The following is an 18,931-nucleotide window of genomic DNA, read 5'->3' on the forward strand; positions in this document are numbered from 1 at the left end:
CTGCCTTTCGCTCGATCAACCCCGTACGCTATACAACAGGCAGCGGCAGTTGGGCTTCCTCCTACAAAGCCCATCAATGCGGCGAAGAACGCCTTACACACACAACGGGCCAAACGAGGCGATAAGCGCCCAAGCTCGCTCTTTCCCAGAGCAGTAATTGCTCAGGCTTGGCTGTTGGAACTGCCTGCGTCTTCGGATTTTCCTTTGTCTTGTCTTGTTTTCTTCTAGTACTTGTTTCTGTGGCAACAACAGTTTTCCCTCGGCCAGATCTTCCTGCCTCCATGTCGGGGACTTCTGAACGTGGTACAGAGTAATGCATCTTGTTCGCTGAATCTGTAGCTCCCGGAAACTGACTGTTGTATGCTTTTATTCTTATTTATTTGATCCTCCGATCTGTCGTTCCCTCTCAGTACGGAACAGCGTCACCGTCTGCCTTCGACCGTGTCGTCGTTTTTCGCCTACTTGTTAGGCTTACCCCACTGCATTATATTACTGCGGCAGAGCACCCTTTACAGGCAGTTTGAATGCATGGCAGTGTTATGCCGGCGGGGATGCACGGTGTCTTTTACAGCTACAGCTGGCTGCGAAGACGTTTATCTACTACTACTACTTGCATAATCATCACCCAGCACCATCACTATCCATACTAATGCTATGCTACCACCACAACAACCAACAGCAATGCCTTCGTAATGACAGCTACTACTGTCGAACACCACTGCTTTACTACTGCTGCTGCTGCTACTACTACTACTACAACTACTACACCACCACCACTACTACTACTACTACTACTACTACTACTACTACTACTACTACTACTACTACTACTACTACTACTACTACTACTACTACTGGTACTACTACTACTACCGATACTACTATTGCTACTACCACCACCACCACTACCACTTCCATTACTACTACTACTGGTACTACTACTACTACTACTGCCGCTACCACTACTACTACTACTACTACTACTACTACTACTACTACTACTACTACTACTACTACTACTACTTGTGCCTGGCGCATGATAGCCTGAGCCGCTTATGCGCCACTAGACCCAATACAATACAATACAATACCATACTACTACTACTACTACTACTAATACTACTACCGCCACTACCACTACTGCTACCATTACTACTACTACTACCACTGCCACTACTGCTACCATTACTACAACTACCACCCCCACCACCACTACCACTACTACTACTACTACTACTACTACTACTACTACTACTACTACTACTACTAGCGTTAGTTGGGAAGTTTAAATAAGTCGAAATTCACAGTCAACACAGCTCCTGTCTGGCGCAATTGGCAGATAACTGGCGACAGGCTTTTGGTGACGGCGTAGTGCGTAGTGTTCAATAAACTAGCACAACCCGCATACACGTTGCCCCACTCGACCCCTTACATACGCACACTCGCTCACGGCAGAAAAACGTCTCTCTAATTTCAACGCGAGGGCGTTAAATGCCCCGTTCGCCTAAAATTCATCGTCGGTGCCGGCGTCGACTTTAGAGCTGTGAGCGAACATTCAAGAGCACGACGCTGGCAGCGGAAGCTTCAAACAGTTATATTATAACATCTTTGTGCTAGCTTCACTGACAATGAGAGTGTGAGGGCGCTGCTACAAATGAACTGGCGCAAAGCACAGCGAAATTGAGGAGACCGAAAGGTGATAGTGTCCAACTCGCGCGCTCTCGAACTCTTCGTTCATGCCCAGAATAAACTAATCTGGCTTTACACTTCGGAAAGCTGCGAAAATAACTTACAGAAATCACGGCTCTCGCTGCTGAAATGTTTGAAGAAAGGTTTAGAAAGAAAAAAACAACTGACGTTGGCTTGGCTTAAAATTGCAAGTATGCAATCGGTTACTTAAAGAAACCACGAAAAACTCCATGAAAAACTACTTTTACTGAAATTGAACATTACTGAAGCTATAAACAGTGCACAAATAAGCGGCATTTCAGCAGCCGCCTCCGCAACAAACATGTTCTTAAGCTACCTTCACTAATACCAATGATATCGGCGATCCAAAATTATGTTTCTTTTTTCCCCTTTGTCTAACCAACGCCAACGCCGAAGGAAAAAAAAATGTAGAAGACACTTAAGGTCTGCCTTTAAGGGTATGACCCAAAAGCAAAGGCTACCAGCCCACATATAAAGCCGCGCTTTAACCAAGCCGTATGAACGTGCCTGCGTGGAGTAACATGAATGTGAGGGTCTTGGCAGGCTGATTCTGATATCACCCTCCCATATAAAAGGAGAGGCCCGAGTTGACATCTCCTGCTAAACGTAACGTCAAGCAATCCTACGTCCAGTCAAAGCGGACCATATTAGCTGCCAGCTACAGCCTGCGATTGCCATGCTCGTGTCGTTTCGCTCACAATGCCAATGCTGGATCATCTGGTGTACTAGGCCTTTAGAGCAGTCGCGTTCATAAAGCAAACAGTTCTTCACGGCGCCACATGCCACCAGATTCCGCATGCTTCATTTGGGTGTGCCACGTTGGTGGATGCGTTCACATAGCCCTTGACGTCAACTGGCAGAAGCGATGAAGGAAGTGCGGTGAAATGTAAATTATAGGGCCCGCTCAGAGCTCTTAAATGTGACTGAAATACTCACAGACACTCCTTACAGATTTGTTGCATTATAATTGCACCATTAATATCTTTCCAGGCCCCTTTAAGGATTGAGTTAGGCTTTTGTAAGCTTTATGGGAGCGTATGTATGACAGAATCCAGAAACTCATGGAGCAAAATGATGCCGTCTCGCTGGGCAGTCATGACGCAGCTTTTACTATTGATATGCTCAAACCTCCTTTCCAGGTTTAGGAATAATGCTGACATCAGCTGCCTTCCACGCCCTGGGTCCGCTTCTCGAACACTCGTTGATGTAATGCGTGAGAGGCTCAAACGCTTGTCGATTAAGATTGATAAGCAATCCCACCGTCACCCTGTCCTTCCCTTGTGCCGCGCCCCGCCTAATGGCCATAAGCGCCGCCTGTATTTCCTCAGCTTCGAACTCTAGCTCGGGTCCGGATTCTCCATACCTTCATAATCTTGCACAGGCTCGCTGTCTTTCGCTGTACAGAGACACTTGCTGGTGACTGGTGAGGTCTGCAATCAGCTACTCGTCCGGGCCCACGAAGCCGTGTAGTGCTCTCTTGAGGTTACTTTGCTGATCCCCGCGTGACTTGGAAGGCTTTATCAAACATCGTAGAAGACTCCACGCTGCCTTGGTGCCAAGTCTGCCTTTCGTGGAGTCGCGTTTGGCCAACCAGTTGTTTTTGGCCAAGGTCCGTGCATACTCTTCAGCTTGTAATGCTATTGTCGCAATGTTAATCTTTAGCTTGCGGTTATGTTTCTGTCTTTTACACCGCCGTGTGAGACTTCTTCTTGCCCCCCATAGATGCAGTAAGGGGGTTGTCAATATCCGGAACTTCTTGTGAGGTCTGAAGTGTACGTGTAAAGCGATCCCTGACCCACAACAGCGACGCAGCCCATTCCTCGTAATTTTTAATCGGTGCGTTAAATGCAGCAGAGTCTTCCGCCTTTCGGAAAAAACGACGAGTCCGTGAGCCGAGCCTGCCCTCTCGGTTTGCGATGCTTACTGTAGTCAAGGCAGATCTTGATAATGCAGCAGCCACTTCCCAAGGTGTCCTGCGTTTTGTGCCAATCCTAGTTTCTTGCTGCTTTAATCAACGAGAGATCTGGACACGTATCTCTCAAGACACTGTTGCCAATCCTGGTGGGATGCTGCGGGTCAGTAAGAATCGTCAATGCTAGGTCACATATGGCCCCAGCCAGTTTCCTGCCCTTAATATCCTCCTTACTATAGCCCCACAAGAAGCTAGATGCGTTAAAATCTCCCACTATGGTGAGACGTGTAGTTTTTGCCTTTTGGAAAACTTCATCGAAAGATGCACCCATGTTCTTCGGTCGACTATATATGTTAAATACATACGCACTTCTGTCAGTTCGTACGTTCGGCAATAGCTGAATAAACGTATTTTCCACCTCAGTGACTAACTTCAGCTCGATTGTTACAGACGCGTGCAGTCCATATGCACTAGAATGCAAGTGGATGAGCTGTTTTGATGCGTGGTGTATGGCCTGTTTGGCTTCCGGGTTCACGTTCAGCAGTGCGATAACGTCTGGTAATTTATCTAACGAACCTATGTATCGCAGCATCGAATCCCTCTTCCTTCTAAACCTCCTGCAGTTCCACTGCAAAATCTGCAACTTAGGAGGGCGGGACATTTTGAACAAGCAAAGAAGTCGCGCCTGGTGTGTCCACTACGGTGTCAGGCAAATCTTGAGCTCCAAGCTGCCTGTTACCCATCCGACCAGTTAATTTTGGAACCTTCGCCTGCGTGCACTCTGCGAGGTCCTGAAGTTTATGATTAATTCTGCTTTCAAAGGCTTGCAGCTTCATCAGGCGGGGCTCCAAGATCCCCTGTAGGACCCGTTGTACCGTGGTCTGAATGCCCCTCTCAATAGCTGCCTGAACGTTTTTCTGAATAATGGTTTGTGGAATAGCCACAAGGTTGGCCGGTATCTTTTGCGTTATACGAGCTTCGAAACGCGGAAGGTCCCTTAGCAAACATCAATCAATCAATCAATCAATCAATCAATCAATCAATCAATCAATCAATCAATCAATCAATCAATCAATCAATCAATCAATCAATCAATCAGTCAATCAATCAATCAATCAATCAATCAATCAATCAATCAATCAATAGATTTTATTTGCCAGAAATATCTGGATATCGCAGTTGCCTCAATTCTGGTTTCTTTCTCTGTGACAGAGGCCCCCTTATCGGTCTTAGTCTCCACTACGTTAGTGTTTTCCTCTTCCCCATTTTTCGTACCCTGACGGACAAGAGCTATTGCCTACTGAGTAGGAGGAGGGCAGCATCCTCCTTCATCGCAGATTTTTGCAGGCGTTTCTGGCATGCTTTTTCTACCTGCTGATGTCCTTAGTTCCGCTGAGTTTTATACTTGGCCAGTTCCTGTTTTAATCTATTTTCCTCCTGAAGTTTCTGAAAAGCCAACATTGCTTTGAAAAATATTACTAGCTTAGATCGATGTATTTCCTCAATTTCCGTATTCCAGTTAATCTAGTTCTGCTATGGAACAATTACCGAGCCTAGCTTTGCTATATATATTTATACTAAGACATATGCTATTAGTGACCATCACCACCATGAATATCATGACCAGGACCAAAGTGAAGGTCAAAGCTAATTAGGTTTAAATATCACTGATTAGTCCTATGTAAATTGCAGGTTGGAAATGAAATCTGAACGTGTCCGAACCCATAGTGGCGAGGTTGCACCTTCCTAAGCCTAATATAGCGTGTTAGGCTTACTTAAGCCTGATAGGTTTAGCTAAACCGAAATGTTTGTAAAGTCACATTACAATAATACGTCTGAACACACATTGACCATAATTACAGCATTCGAAGCCTAGTTATGGTCGATAAGGCTTTGCTAAGACTAATCAAGCCTAACTATGCCTATTTAATGTGAAAAAACTTTCACGCGCAAAACTTGCACTTAGGTATGGCTTTCAATGCTGCTTTCGATAATTGCTTTAGTGCATATAAAATTTGAGGCGATAGCAGGAGTTACGTCAGTAGATTCTTCAGAATTGAAATATAAATTACCTTTCTACAGCGTCACAACCTTTACATCGGCCAGTAAAAGTGAAAAACATCAAATTGACTCTTGCGACATTTAGCTTGGCATCCCAACTGTGAAAACAACTGCGCTCGAATTGTGTTTCGCAGTTAAACACAAGGCTGAAATAAGTCATGCCTGCGCCTTTCCTGTAGTGCACGCACGCAAAGCTTCTCCTTTTCGTTCTGCAGCGAAGCCTTTTAAATACAGAATCCACTTATCCTGCTTTCAACTTTTCCAATATCCACGGTGCAGCTTGCTCTTGTGGCGGCAAAGGGTGGATTTCGCAAAGCGCCGCCGCGACCAAGAAAGGCCATTTCTCAAGCCTGTCTCTTACTTTCGTTTCTTTTGTCCCGCTGGATCACATACAGCTACAGTGTGAAAGCTGCTCCCTCGACTTGACATCTTTGCTGCCGCTCCATTCCCACTTGTGCCGTTTCAAAACGCTCCTTATACCACCACCTCATCAGCGTATATACACACAAGGGAATGGCAGGCACGACCGCAAAGCTCAAGACACGCATTCGTTTTTTCCTCGAAATTTAGAGTGAAACGGGGCTCCCTGCACCACAAACGAACTGCGCGGCCGAGTCCCGAATCGCCAAATCCCTCGCGAGATTTCTTTATTTCTCCCTCGACATATTTCGCGCTCTTCCCCGAAAGAAGATCGAATAAGTGGCGCAATTCTGCTCGTCGCAAATCTAAGCCCTGCAGCTCGAACCGCGGCGCAGTACAGGAAGCGTTTGTGAAGAACATTTTTTTTGTTTCGGACTCCTCTTTACCTTTCTCCCTCACTCATTCACCCTTTTTCCTTTCGCTTTTCCCCACCTTCCCGAAGAGCTCGGAAAGAAGCACTCAGACACGGCCGAACGGATGAAGCTCTGCGGTCGGCGTCGTCGTGGAAGGGCAAGAAAGGAGACATTTCGTCGATAAAGGCCTCCCGACGCCACCGCCATCACTCCATTAACATCCGTAGCTGTAGAAGCAGAAGCGGCGACTGCGTGTTCAGCCTCCTATTTTCTCTTTTTTTCGTGTTTATTTGCACCCGGTTCGCCCCTTTTTTTCACGTTCCTGCACAGCGTCAGCTTCAGGAGGGGTCCATTATTCCGAAGCCGCCCGTTCCTTTTTCTTTTTCTTTTTCCACCTACCCTGTTAGTCGCCGTTCCCTAATCTCTGAGAAGAACACCAGAACACGCCTCGGCGACAGATTTCTTTCCCCAAAAAGGGAAAAAACCGCTTCTACTAGCGCACATACACACGACGAATCGAGGGAAAGGTACGCTGTTTTCGCGTCACGTTTTGCATGTTTCGGCCAGCGCGGCGTTGAAGTACTGCACGAGGTGCTTCTGGATGTTCCGAGCAGCACGACAAGAACGTAACCTGGTTATGCCAGTTAAAAAGGAAATTGCAAGCCTCTGCTTACGTTAAGAAGTGTGTTTTGTTCACGGTGGGCTGCTGCGGGTGTAGTACGCTATAGTCTGCTGCTCATAATAACCGGAAAACTTAAAACGAATGAAAAAACAAACAAACACGTGGTCAATACTCTTATTGCTTTGTTCCCATTTCTACGCTCTATTAGTGCGCCTCAAAAGAAAACAACGCCGTTCACAGCTCCGAACCTGCACCGCTAAACAATGCGCATATTTTTCTTAGATGGATAAGCCACGCTTTATTTTTCAACTAATGACACTGATATAACGGGCGGGTTTTTTCACGGATTAGGTTTGGGTTCTATGTAGCCCTTAGCAGACGCCAAATGGAGCGGAGTCTTGATGCCGCGCTTACTGCTTGTTCCAAAATAATTCGCTATGTAAACAAAGGGTGCCTTTGAAAGTGACGAAGACTTGCAAACGTTCTGGGTGACAACGAAGTAAACACAATCTACAAATTGTCCAAATGCTCCACTCCTAATCCCGGAGTCTTTTGTATCTGCAATGCACCCGAGCCAATCTCCCGCTGTGACTATGTGCCATTGCGAGTAAGGACATCGTCGTCGTCGTCGTCGTCGTCGTCGTCGTCGTCGTCGTCGTCGTCATCATCATCATCATCATCATCATCATCATCATCATCATCATCATCATCATCATCATCATCATCATCATCATCATCATCATTTCCAATCTTTCTTTTCACCTTCTCAAAGTAGCATAAAGTTGAAAATTGTACGCAATTGAAATTTTCGCAACACGGTTCCTCACTCTTGCAATCCAGGGTGATATAAAAATAGGGGGGGGGGCGGGGGGGGGGGAATAAAGCCCCTTAATAAACTTGGGGGCTTTAGAGTGGAACACTTAAGCTCAGTCTTGAAGGTCTCGGTGAGATAGCATTAATGACTTTTGTCTGTAGCTCTCTTTGCATATTCTCATTCACGCCCAAGCACTTTCATCATCACCATCATCATCATCATCCTCAGCCTGACTATACCCACTGCAGGGTGAAGGCCTCTCCCATATCCCTCCAATTAACCCGGTCCTGTGCGAGCTGCATCCACTTGACCCCTGCGAACTTCTAACCTCATCCGCCCACCTAATCCAAGTACTTTACCACTCTCTTAATCAATAATAATAAAATTATATCTTTATTAGGTGAAACTTGCTATCATTAAGCCCACAGTTACAAGCTGCCGAGTACGTAAGAGGCCACTCGAAATAAATATGAAGCTCGGATCTATCCAGTGCCGTATTAACGTGTCAATGTGACCGAGGGGTAGCATGGGTGACTTGGAATCCAATGACATATCGAAAGCGCTTGAGAGAGCAATAACGGAGAAATACATGGTCAGCGATGAGTGCTACTTCTTTCGAGCGTTTCAGTATGTAATTCATATACCAACTAGCCCGATATCTGCCGTCCTTCTGGGACCCAACGGTAACGATGGATTCGATTTTGATCTCGATCAATCATAACGCCACGTGCCAACTATACCCCCTTCCGATATTCAACGCATCAAGCATGATGGCCTTAGTTGCCTATGTGCCAAAAAGCCCAACCCAACCCAACACAACCCAACACAACACAACACACATTTCTCGGCTCATAGGTGATGTGGACAGGAATTGTGGACAGCTCATGTCTGCACGAAATGTCAATACAGAACGAACAATTCAGCCTACCCGACACAGGAACGAGATCACTATACAATCGCCACAGCTTTTCTTTCTCATTAATTGTTGCATGAGAAAAGCACCTAGGAACAGAAACTGAGACAGCGAATGCCTCTTATCACCGGGCTTCATAATGCAAGCTTTTTATAAAACAGTAATTCCCCGCCACAACAAACGTAAAAATTATAGGAGGCTCGCCCAAGCATCGAGATGCGGTAGCCAACCATATGACCGGCTCCTCCAGGGCAGCATACACTCCCTGTACCAAAAGCGCACTGCTCTCGGAACAAAGACTTCGATGATCGTGCTGGAGCAGCATGACAGCATCATTCGGCTTTTCCACATACTAAATAGATCCATAAACATAAACAAATCATAAGTCACATCACAGTCCTTCCGAACAGGCAAAAAACGAATAATCTATGGCGTAATTTAGATGTCCTTCTTTAGCGTCCGCTGAAATATGTCACAAAAAACATAAGATCATGACACTGAATAAAGCAGTGGTCAAGGTCTCTGGCGTGTTACACAGGCATCTTCTTGGCGTGAAGTCATGCCCTAACAGGAAGCATTGATACGTGTAGATTAAAAAAGAACGTTTTCGCAGCAGTGAATGCACATAGGCTTAACACGCTTAAAAACACTGGTATCAAGAGAATCCTGATAAGGTTGCCGATAAAAAGGTGCGGAGAAAAAAGGCTGAGTAAGAACCCCGGTCATCTGCCTCCTGGATAAGCTATACAGGTAATCTAAAGAAAAACATGATGTGAGGAAATTGAAGGTGTCCTCCGCAACCTCCTTAAAGAGTCCCCATAGAGTCCCTTCATGCGCCTGTCCAGTCGGTGCTAATAGATAAGGCAATCCAGTCGGAAAAAACTACAGAAAATTTTCTGATGTTACGACAGAATTTCTGTGTGGTTTTGGGCGAGAAACCTGTTATGACAACAGAATATTCTGTAGTAACATCAGAAGTTTCTGTAGTTACAACAGAAAAGTGCTACAGAACTACAGACAACAGAAATATACAATAGAAAAACTACAGAACTACAAAAAAAATCTGTTGGTTACGACAGAGCTTCAGGATATTTTGTTGTATTTTTGACACAGTTCTGTAGTTTTTTCGACTGGGAAGTGAGAACTAAGACGCCTAATAAGCAGGAATACTAAAAAGTGATGGCTTGTCAATTTAAAAAACAAAAACGCGAAACTAGGTGATGTGCAAACAAGTGTATATGACCTAATTCTGCAGACTCTATTAGAAGAAACAGGTTGCCGTGACGCATCGGTTCCCATTAAGAGCACCATACGAAAGTTCCGAATATTCTGCGTATTGTCTGCACCTTCTATCTCGCATAATATAGAGCTTGTAGGACGTAGGTAAGTTTTGCAAACAAGAATGTTTTGCAGAGTTACGCGCGAGAAAACACCGAAAATTTCCAACCCCTCAACGCCTTTGTTTGTCGCCTAACAGCTACGATTTGTGAAACCCAGTAAGCTCAACCGTGTCGAACCTGACGCAGAGGAACTTCTAGGTAGTGTAGGGGGACACGATCACATCAATTTATGGCATACCCCTAAAAGACTTTCACGTCTGTTGTCTTGCAAAAACTCAGCAGCGTAATAATACGCTCTGGGGGGCTAGTTGGTGCATGCTGCTGAGTTTTCAGCGTAATAATACGCTCTGGGGGGCTAGTTGGTGCATGCTGCTGACTTTTTGAAAACTCAGCAGCATGCAGTCGTAAACTGCCATGTTATGTCGAAGAAACCCCGCTTTAACCAACGCGTACGAACCTGCCTGCGTGACCTATAGGAGGAGTTAATATGCATGACCTGGAATGTAAAAGTTCTGGAAGGTGCGATTTCCATCGTCCTCCCATCTGAATTGAACAACCCAAATATGAAGCTCCCGCCAAATAGTCCATGTTCTGTAGTCGCGTGAAGTCACGTGATCCCAGGACTAATGAACACCCACACTCTAAACACAAATAAGCTTAAAAAGGAGTAAAAAGGGAGTAACATGCCTTCCAGTGCGCTCCTTATCAAAATCAAGGTATGCTACCCAATTCCAGTCGTGAATCTTCATCACCTAAAATGCGAAATGAAATTCCTACGGTAGTCAACAGAAGCAGATCTCGCAGCTTCCAAGATTTTGCCCACTGTTTACCCACGGCCGAATGCTAATCTCATGATTTCTAGTGGCGTGGTTAAACGCCTTCTGCGATTTTCAATAACGTCAAATGAAGAGTTTTTGTTATGGGAATCTACATCTGTTGCCAACACTACAACATTCTGTATATTTAGTATTTGAAAATCTATCTTTGGGGATGAAAAAATACTCTGCTTCTATGAGTGCGCTAGAGACGGGTTACTCCGTTTTCACTCTCTTATAAGGTAATTCGTGTATTCAATGCTGACATGTATGCTGTTAGCTCCCTATGAGTGCGCTAGAGACCGGTTACTCCGTTTTCACTCTCTTGTAAAGTGATTCGTGCTTACAGTGCAGACATGTATGCTACCAGCAACCAGCTGCCATGACCGTTATTTTTCTCACACAACGCTGACGCTGACAACGCCTACGGCGGATTTTTTGGTGAAAGGGACCTTTATTACCCTCCTGTTAAAATTCGCCTTGGTCCTGGGTAATGCTGGTTACTTCCTTGCTACAAGGAAGTAACCGTCTCGGTGGCTCTCTGGTTAGGGCAGTCGACTGATGAACCCAAGGACGCAGGATAAAACCCAGGCCGCTGCGGCCGATTTTCGATGGAGTAGAAAAGTAAGGCGCTCCTGTGCTGTGCGATGTCAATGCTCGTTAATGTGCGATGTCAGTGCTCATTAAATAATCCCAGGTGATTGAAATTTTCAGAGCCCTTCACCCCGGCGTCCCTCATAGCCCGAGTCGCTTTGAGAAGTTTAAAAATCCCACAAACTAAATCAAACCTTATTAAATTACTCCAGATTAGAAGATTGCCCTAAAATGACTAGCACAACGGCCTTATCGCGCTGTTCATAAATTTACCCTCATTCCACCACAAACTTGCCGTCTTTGCATAGACCTACCGTGGTAAAGCGAATGGCGTGGTGAGTTGGCGGTCGCGGGTTCGTTCCCCGGACAAAGACCAATTTTTCTTGGAGTATAAGTTTCTGCAGACGCTGCATAGCTCTCCTGCATAGTCGTTAACCTGCGCTTTGGCAGATGCTAATGAGTAATTACCATGTTATTATTACTCATGTTATAATGAAAACTTCCTCCTTTTACATCCTTCAAGACGGTCTTTAGGCAATGCTTGCGTTAGACGGCCCTTGCGTTGATAGGATTTCGCCTCCGAAGAAAACTAAAAACCAGAATCCCCCTTTCTGCGATAAAATAAAATAATTTATTGGTGTTCATAAAATCGAGGAAATCGTGAAATCTAGTTTTGAGCGCATTTATCACAGCTCGGTAGTTAAACGTATCGAACGCACGATAGCTGAGGTAAATCGATTGGTAGAAAGTTGTCAACTCGTTTCTGCTACATGCAAGTAAACACGTACGTGTTGAAGATTTTTGAAGGAGGCGGACACGGCACCCCTAAAGCTTGTTAAGGGCTCTCGCAACCCACCTCTTTTGGCGCTGCCTTCTTTCCTTGCGCGCCGTCACTTTCTGGCGACGCGTACTTCAGTGGAAAAGGAAACGAGTGCAGGGGAAGAATGGCGTGCGGTTTTGCTTTGGGCACGCGTTTTTGTCGCAGAAAGGCGAACGCGTTCGTTCACTAGGACGTGTTTAAAAGTTTAAAAAAAAAAATATGTACAAAAGTCCCTTGTGCTACACTGTATATTTCAGGAAAGAGAGAAAAACAAATGTTCAGAAGGAAACAAATTCAAGTACATGCATTTCTTCCCCGTTCCTGCATTGAGGAGAGCTTTCAAACCCACTGTCGTTCAGAGTTCCGTCTGCTTGCTGCCGAGTGCGTTGTAATTTTACCTGATCGTTCCCCTTTCCGCTGGAAGATGAAATACGCAGTCTTGCGTGAATAAACAGCAATGGAACGAAATATCACGCGAGCGATTTACTAGTCGGAGTTCAGTGAACTAGCGAAAACGGTATGATCCTTCTCAAGTTGAAGCGTCAGAAGGAAATAATGAAATTAAACACGTCTGCTTGAGCTGTTCTCTTTTCTTTCTCACAACGGGGCCGCATTCTGTTGTCAGTCTAGCCGAAAAATTACTTAACGAGTGGTTGCCTCATACAAAAGGCTGTCGGGGAGTGAAGGGGCGGCCGAAAAGAGGCAGCTGGCGTAGCCATTTTGTGGACATCAGTGGCTAGCACAGTGCATTCAGATCGACGTCTCTAGGAAGATCCTGCATATAATTTATAAAGAAGCGTTTCGTAGAAACATTCTTTTTAAAGGTATGCTAAATAGAGACGGGTTACATAGATATTCATGTTCCATATATATATATATATATATATATATATATATATATATATATATATATATATATATATATATATATATATATATTCTATATGGGGCACATAACTGTAGATAATGAGCACGTGCAGTGTATGTATATATATACATACACTGCACGTGCTCATTATCTACAGTTATCTGCCCCATATAGAAAAGTGCGCAAGAAAAAACACTCCGTAGATATAGTATATTCTGAACCGAAAAATGCTGAATGTCGGTGTCTGCCTGGTGCGGCGCACTCGAAGCTGCTGTACAGGCTGGGATCTATACATTTAATGCATTCCATGTCTCGTCAACGTTGTTTATTTGTCCCTATCATTCTGCTGAAAAGGTGCGGCAACTATTTAACCAAATAGTCTGAATTATATGCTTCCGCAAGTTTTAAAAGCTTAGTAGTTTGACACCGGTAAGGAAATGTGGGGCTCGTTACGAGAAACCCATTAAGGTAGCCAACGTTTACCAAAACTAAAAAAAGCGTAAGGGAGAGAAAGAATGCTGCCGGCAGCTTAAGTTGTTGTCTGGTACATCTTAAACATCGGGCTTGCGGCCGGATGAAATAAAAGGACATTGCAGGGAAAGAGGGACAGCGAGGAAAGACAAGAAATATATTTATGTGCACTATTCATAAAATCTGAGGAGAGACAGTTTGCTTTCGAGTCAGCCAAAACGTAGATCACATTGGCATCTTAAGGCTCGGCAGTTTTACGAAAATAACCAGCGAAAAAAAAAAAACATCACAGGAGAGCAATGGGTAGTTTGTCGTTTATTTGCAAAGACGCTTCTTCCCAACGCGGTGTACAGGTCAACAAGGCGCGAAAACCGTTTATACATATGTATATTAATATATATTACTAAGAAGCGCCGATGACGGCACCTAGCTCGTCTGTGTATAAAGACATTTTTTTTTTATTTGTCCAACGACTTCCGAGTATGGTCATCATAAAATAGGTATACTAAAAAACAACAAGTACCACGGAGTCGTGCAAAAAAGACAGTCCTCGGCAGGAATTACGTTCACAAGTGGTTGCTGCATCGTTGCCAAGTCCTCTGGAATGTCTCCGGTTCTTCGGGGCCCGTATTCGATCAAATAAAGCCTCAGACAAGAGAAAAAGAAAAGAAAGGGAAGATATTTCGGTCCTTCACGTGATCATGGGCGCCGATCGGTCATCCGTTAGCACCTTCTTCAGTTTGACGGACGAGAAGACGTTTTCTCTAAAGAAAGAGAAAGAAGATACGGAGAAGATAAGGATAATGATGATGATAATTACGATGCTTATGGCTGAGTACAATTTCTTGAAACTAATCAGGCACAAAGAGGTCTAGATACAACTTTGATACTCTGCATAGAAGGACACTCTGGGTTAAGCCTGGTTGTAGAGAGATTTAAGTCAGTGCCTAACTATTTTTCCGAGTTTATAATCGCGGTTAGGGGCGCTTGCTCGGAATTTCACGGAATTAGTTTAAAATGAAAATTAAAGTTTGCCAGATCAGATGGACTTCTGCGGCCTGCTGTGGTCTTCTGATGCACCACATGGTGATAGTGCGTAGTAAGCCTTAATATGACATAGCTATTCAACCGCTAAATTTGGCAAGAAAACAGAGGGTGAGTGCAACACGGTTTTCAACACTGTGGGGAAGATGGTTACTTTAAAGATCAACTCCTCATTCCCGATTCCCACCCTCCTTCTTGCATCAAGGAGGTGCTTCGCTACCTGGGCTGTTCCTCCTGGTCTTCGTCCTCCTCGCGCACACTGTCCTGAGCCGTCGCGGTGGGTGGCCTGCAGGCGTCGGGAGACGTCACCGTAGCGGCCGCCGCAACGGGCGCCGCTGTGCCGGCTGCCGCCGCCGCCGCCGTGGCCTCGTTGCCGAAGCCACTGTCGCTGCTGCCGTGCATGAGGCTGCCGGCGGGCGGCAGGCGCGGCGGCGGCAGCAGCGGGAACGGGCACGGTGACGTCATGGAGCGCCGCGGAGGCCTGAGTGCTCCGCTTCCTGCCACGGGGAGGTGCCGATAGACGGGGTGGATGGTGGCGGGGGCGGTGGTGGTGGAGGGGGTGGCGGCGCATGACCCACCGGTGGAGGAGATGCCTGTGGCGGAGGAGGCTGCGCAGAAGGGGACAAAAACACAACGCAGTTTCGTGTTGTTCTCTAACCGTTAGTCTGGATCACGGTGCGGCCACAATGGCCGTTTGAAGGTCCCCGGGAGACAGGATTTGGGAGAGCAAACGTTGCCGGTGCGAATCCCTCGCGTGGACCATGCTCCGACTCAACTATTAGTTTTGTGCCCCGTGACCTGCTGAATCGTTTGGCACCATCCCAAACCTTCTGAGTCAAACGAATAGCCTACAAATTTTATACGAATGCTCGTACTAAGGGGTCCAAACTCGGTGCACACCAGACATCTATATATAACGAAACTAAAATGTGTTTCAATTGCAGCACTCGGAAAAAAACACTTATCTAGGCCAAATAGACAACGCTGTTGTTTAGTGCCACGGCCAGTCCATTGAGCGGCCGTGTTAGTGCAGACAATAAGTACAGGTGGTCATGTCGTGGTATGGCACCACTATGGTCACATGGCATATATGTACGTTGTTGCTATGCGACACCCTCTCTGGGTTGCCATTTTGAAACTATGGCTGACATGACCTTGGATTGCGGAATACATGACCGTAACTAGCAGTTGAATAAGTATTTTCTATGGGCGATTTGGTTCATATTAGCAAAAGGAATAAACTTGCGCAATAGGCCTTCTTTCTTTCTTCGCCTTTCTTCTTCTACCTATTGCGCAAGTTTATTTATTTTGGTAACTGGCAGAGCTGACTGTTTAAATCAGTTCCTGAGACCCTGGCCCCTAAGCCTTACCAAGCGCTACGTAAGCTAGGTTAAACAATTTCTCGCCAATAAGTCAAATGCTGATTTTTCAGAGGAGCTGGTATGTCTAGACTCTCCATGAGCCAAGTGCAGGATACCTCATATACTTTCATGACAGCTGCACCTGTCGCGCGCAGAGACCGGCTGTTAAAGGTCCTCGCTAGCTTCTACGACTCTTCATGGGAGCCGGGAACTCTAAAGTGCGCAAGCGAACGTCTGAAGCGGAAACGCCCGCGCCCATTTGAGTGGAGGGGCCAAAGGTGCGACTTACCTGCGGAGGAGACACCGGAAGAGGAAGATCCGACTTCTCCTCCTCGTCCTCTTCCGGGAGAGCCGGCGGCCGGAAGTAGAGCGGGTTGTAGCCCTCTATGATGGAGCTCATCACGCCCGTCCTCGGCACTCGGCTCCAGCCGTAAGGGGAAGGACGGCTGCGCGTCGACGCCACAACACACACACACGCACGTTCCGGCGGATGATTGCGGCAGGACTCGGCACGCATTACTTACTGTCAAGCGGCGGAGTGCGCCGAAAGCGCGGGGCACGATAACCTCGACTCGCACACTCTAAGCGGTACGCGAACATGCACACACTGGGCAAACGTCATGTTTCCAACGGGACTGTTTGTTTGTCTAGGATTTTTAGTCGCACCTCAAAGGCGTAATGAACCGCCGAGTGACCTTTAGCGGCTCGCTTGTGAGTCACGCAGCACCAGATTCGGTTGTTTGCACCTCTAACGAGATGGTAAACAGTTCCAAACATTTGCGCTCAAGATCCCGACTGCGTGAGCTACTAGACTCCATTGTGATGAAGTGTCTTTCTTTATAGGCATGGGGATTTCATCAACGCTGTACAGATAGAGAACAGTATGTCTTACTATTACTGGTTTGATATTAGACCTAGCAAGCTTCTACATCGTTGGGAAAACTTCCTTAGGTATGCCTACAAGACTGATACCTCTACTAAGTTTACTTGTTTCCACGAGCAGCCTTTGAACCGATGAAACTAGGCTCTCGGACACAGATTAGTTCCAAGTTTGGGAGAAGATTTATGAACTTGAGATCATATGGAAACAAAAAAAGAAACAAACCAAAACAAGATACCATACACATCTAGCGCCACGCGGTCGTGTTCCGTTACAATTGATCGGGTATCACTTCGTTGTCGAGGTGTAGGCAGTAAGTAAATATTTGAAGGCAAGCGAATTTCAAGCGCGATCTTTGTAACCCAGTTTACGTTATTGCACAGTCGTCTCGCTTTGGCTAGCATGACATTTTCTGGCGCGACGTCAAGCTGCACTGCGAAGCGTGCGGCTGCCGATCACGGTGAAAATAACCGTCGTTTACGGCCAAGAGGGACATGCGAGAACGTGATCAAATGAAGCACAGAGTGGCAGTACAAAAGCGTGAGAGTGTGCTACTATGAAGCGCCTTCCTTGCGGGCTGACAAAAATAAGAAAAGAAACGTGATCACGTTAGGCGCATAATCAGACCCTTGCCGCTCGTGTAGTGATATACGTGTCACATATCGAGTGATGTTTTAAACGAGTCTCCGTAACACGAAACGCCAAGTGCGTGCAAATGATCTGACCCGGTATGAGCGTGGTTCTAGAAGCGTGGAACAGCAGAACGCAGGGAAGACGGACAACAAGTTACGAGAACTTTCGCAAGCATTCGTAGCCTGTCGTTCATATTTCTGTGCATTCGTGTTTCACACTTCTTCGAGGATGGCTTGCACTGAACCTTACGTGCTCTCCGCCCTGTAGTACTGAATAGGCTGATCTGGACGAGCGCAATGATCGAGATTTTTGCCTTTGTTTGCTCTCTTCAAGAATCTCTAAGGCGACAAAGACAGGTGGTATGTGTAGGGACGAGGAGCCTCACGATTATCTCTTCGTCTAATCAAGTGAAATGTGTATTGTTGAGGTGCACTGAGGCCTAAGAGGAAGTAAACGATGTTGTCTATGCTTGCAAGCGAAGATAAACTACGCATGATGATGTTCATTTTCTGGCAAGCGGCGCTGAAGGAGAAATTCTGGCAGTGCGCGAGGTCAGAAATGTGCAAGCGCGTCGAGAAAGAAACAGAGAGAACCAGAAAAAGACATGAAAGAGAAGAGGTAGAAAGGAGGAAGGGAGGGTGGATGGCGGCGACAGGGCTTACAACGTCAGCAAAGCTGGACAGTGGGCGGCGCGGCGCGGGGCCCGGGGGCAGCAGCAAGTCGGTGGCGAAGTAGGTGCTGCGGGGGCGCCAGCGGCCCAGTCCGGACGAGCCACCCGACGACTCGGAAGACGACGAGGGCACGGCCGCGGAGCTGTCCGAGCCGCTAAGCGAGAGGGTGAAAGCGAGGCTTAGACTCCGGCCGGGTCGCCGCCAGACCCTCGATGCCGCTACAGCTAGCGCCGCATTGGGCATCGTTGTCAAAATGCGAAGCGCAGCATTCGCGGCCGACTTTGGATATACACGAGAAAGTGCAAGTAGTGCCTGCCTTGTGACTGACCATCAGCAAGTGATGACCGGCCCATGGCATGATATCAGTAAGCATCGGTCTTTAATCATTACAGCTACAAACTGCGATACAAAATGCTGCCAACACCAGTTACCAGCTTCCGGAGTTTAACGATAGTGGTGCCGCCTATAATGAGACTAGCCAACCCTAATGGCACCCTGCAACTTTTGTTTCCAGCCGATATTCGTGCTTGAATAGTTCCCCCGAATGCTGCGACTGGGGCGACACTTGGCTAACCTTCAAGATTTTAGTTCAGTTAGAGTGACAGTTACTATTACGTAGGGTTTATATA

The 18,931-nt window shown here is 46.4% G+C and overlaps 1 protein-coding gene across 1 annotated transcript in view; it reads right to left on the reverse strand.

The window, feature by feature from the left end:
• Nucleotides 1-14,149: 14,149 nt before the first annotated feature.
• Nucleotides 14,150-18,931, reverse strand: part of IRSp53 (Insulin receptor substrate 53 kDa) — a 152,550-nt gene continuing 147,768 nt past the window's right edge. The window contains exons 13-16 of the mRNA XM_084604513.1: nt 18,294-18,456; nt 16,408-16,564; nt 14,978-15,365; nt 14,150-14,477 (exon numbers count right to left, since the gene is read on the reverse strand). Of these exons, the coding sequence (XP_084460639.1) occupies nt 14,405-14,477; nt 14,978-15,365; nt 16,408-16,564; nt 18,294-18,456 (781 nt within the window). The 3' untranslated portion in view covers nt 14,150-14,404. The remainder of the gene's footprint in view (nt 14,478-14,977; nt 15,366-16,407; nt 16,565-18,293; nt 18,457-18,931) is intronic.

The sequence above is a fragment of the Amblyomma maculatum genome, chromosome 5 (assembly GCF_055883805.1).
Source record: "Amblyomma maculatum isolate TAMU_Amacu chromosome 5, ASM5588380v1, whole genome shotgun sequence".
NCBI classification, from domain to species: Eukaryota; Metazoa; Arthropoda; class Arachnida; order Ixodida; family Ixodidae; genus Amblyomma; species Amblyomma maculatum.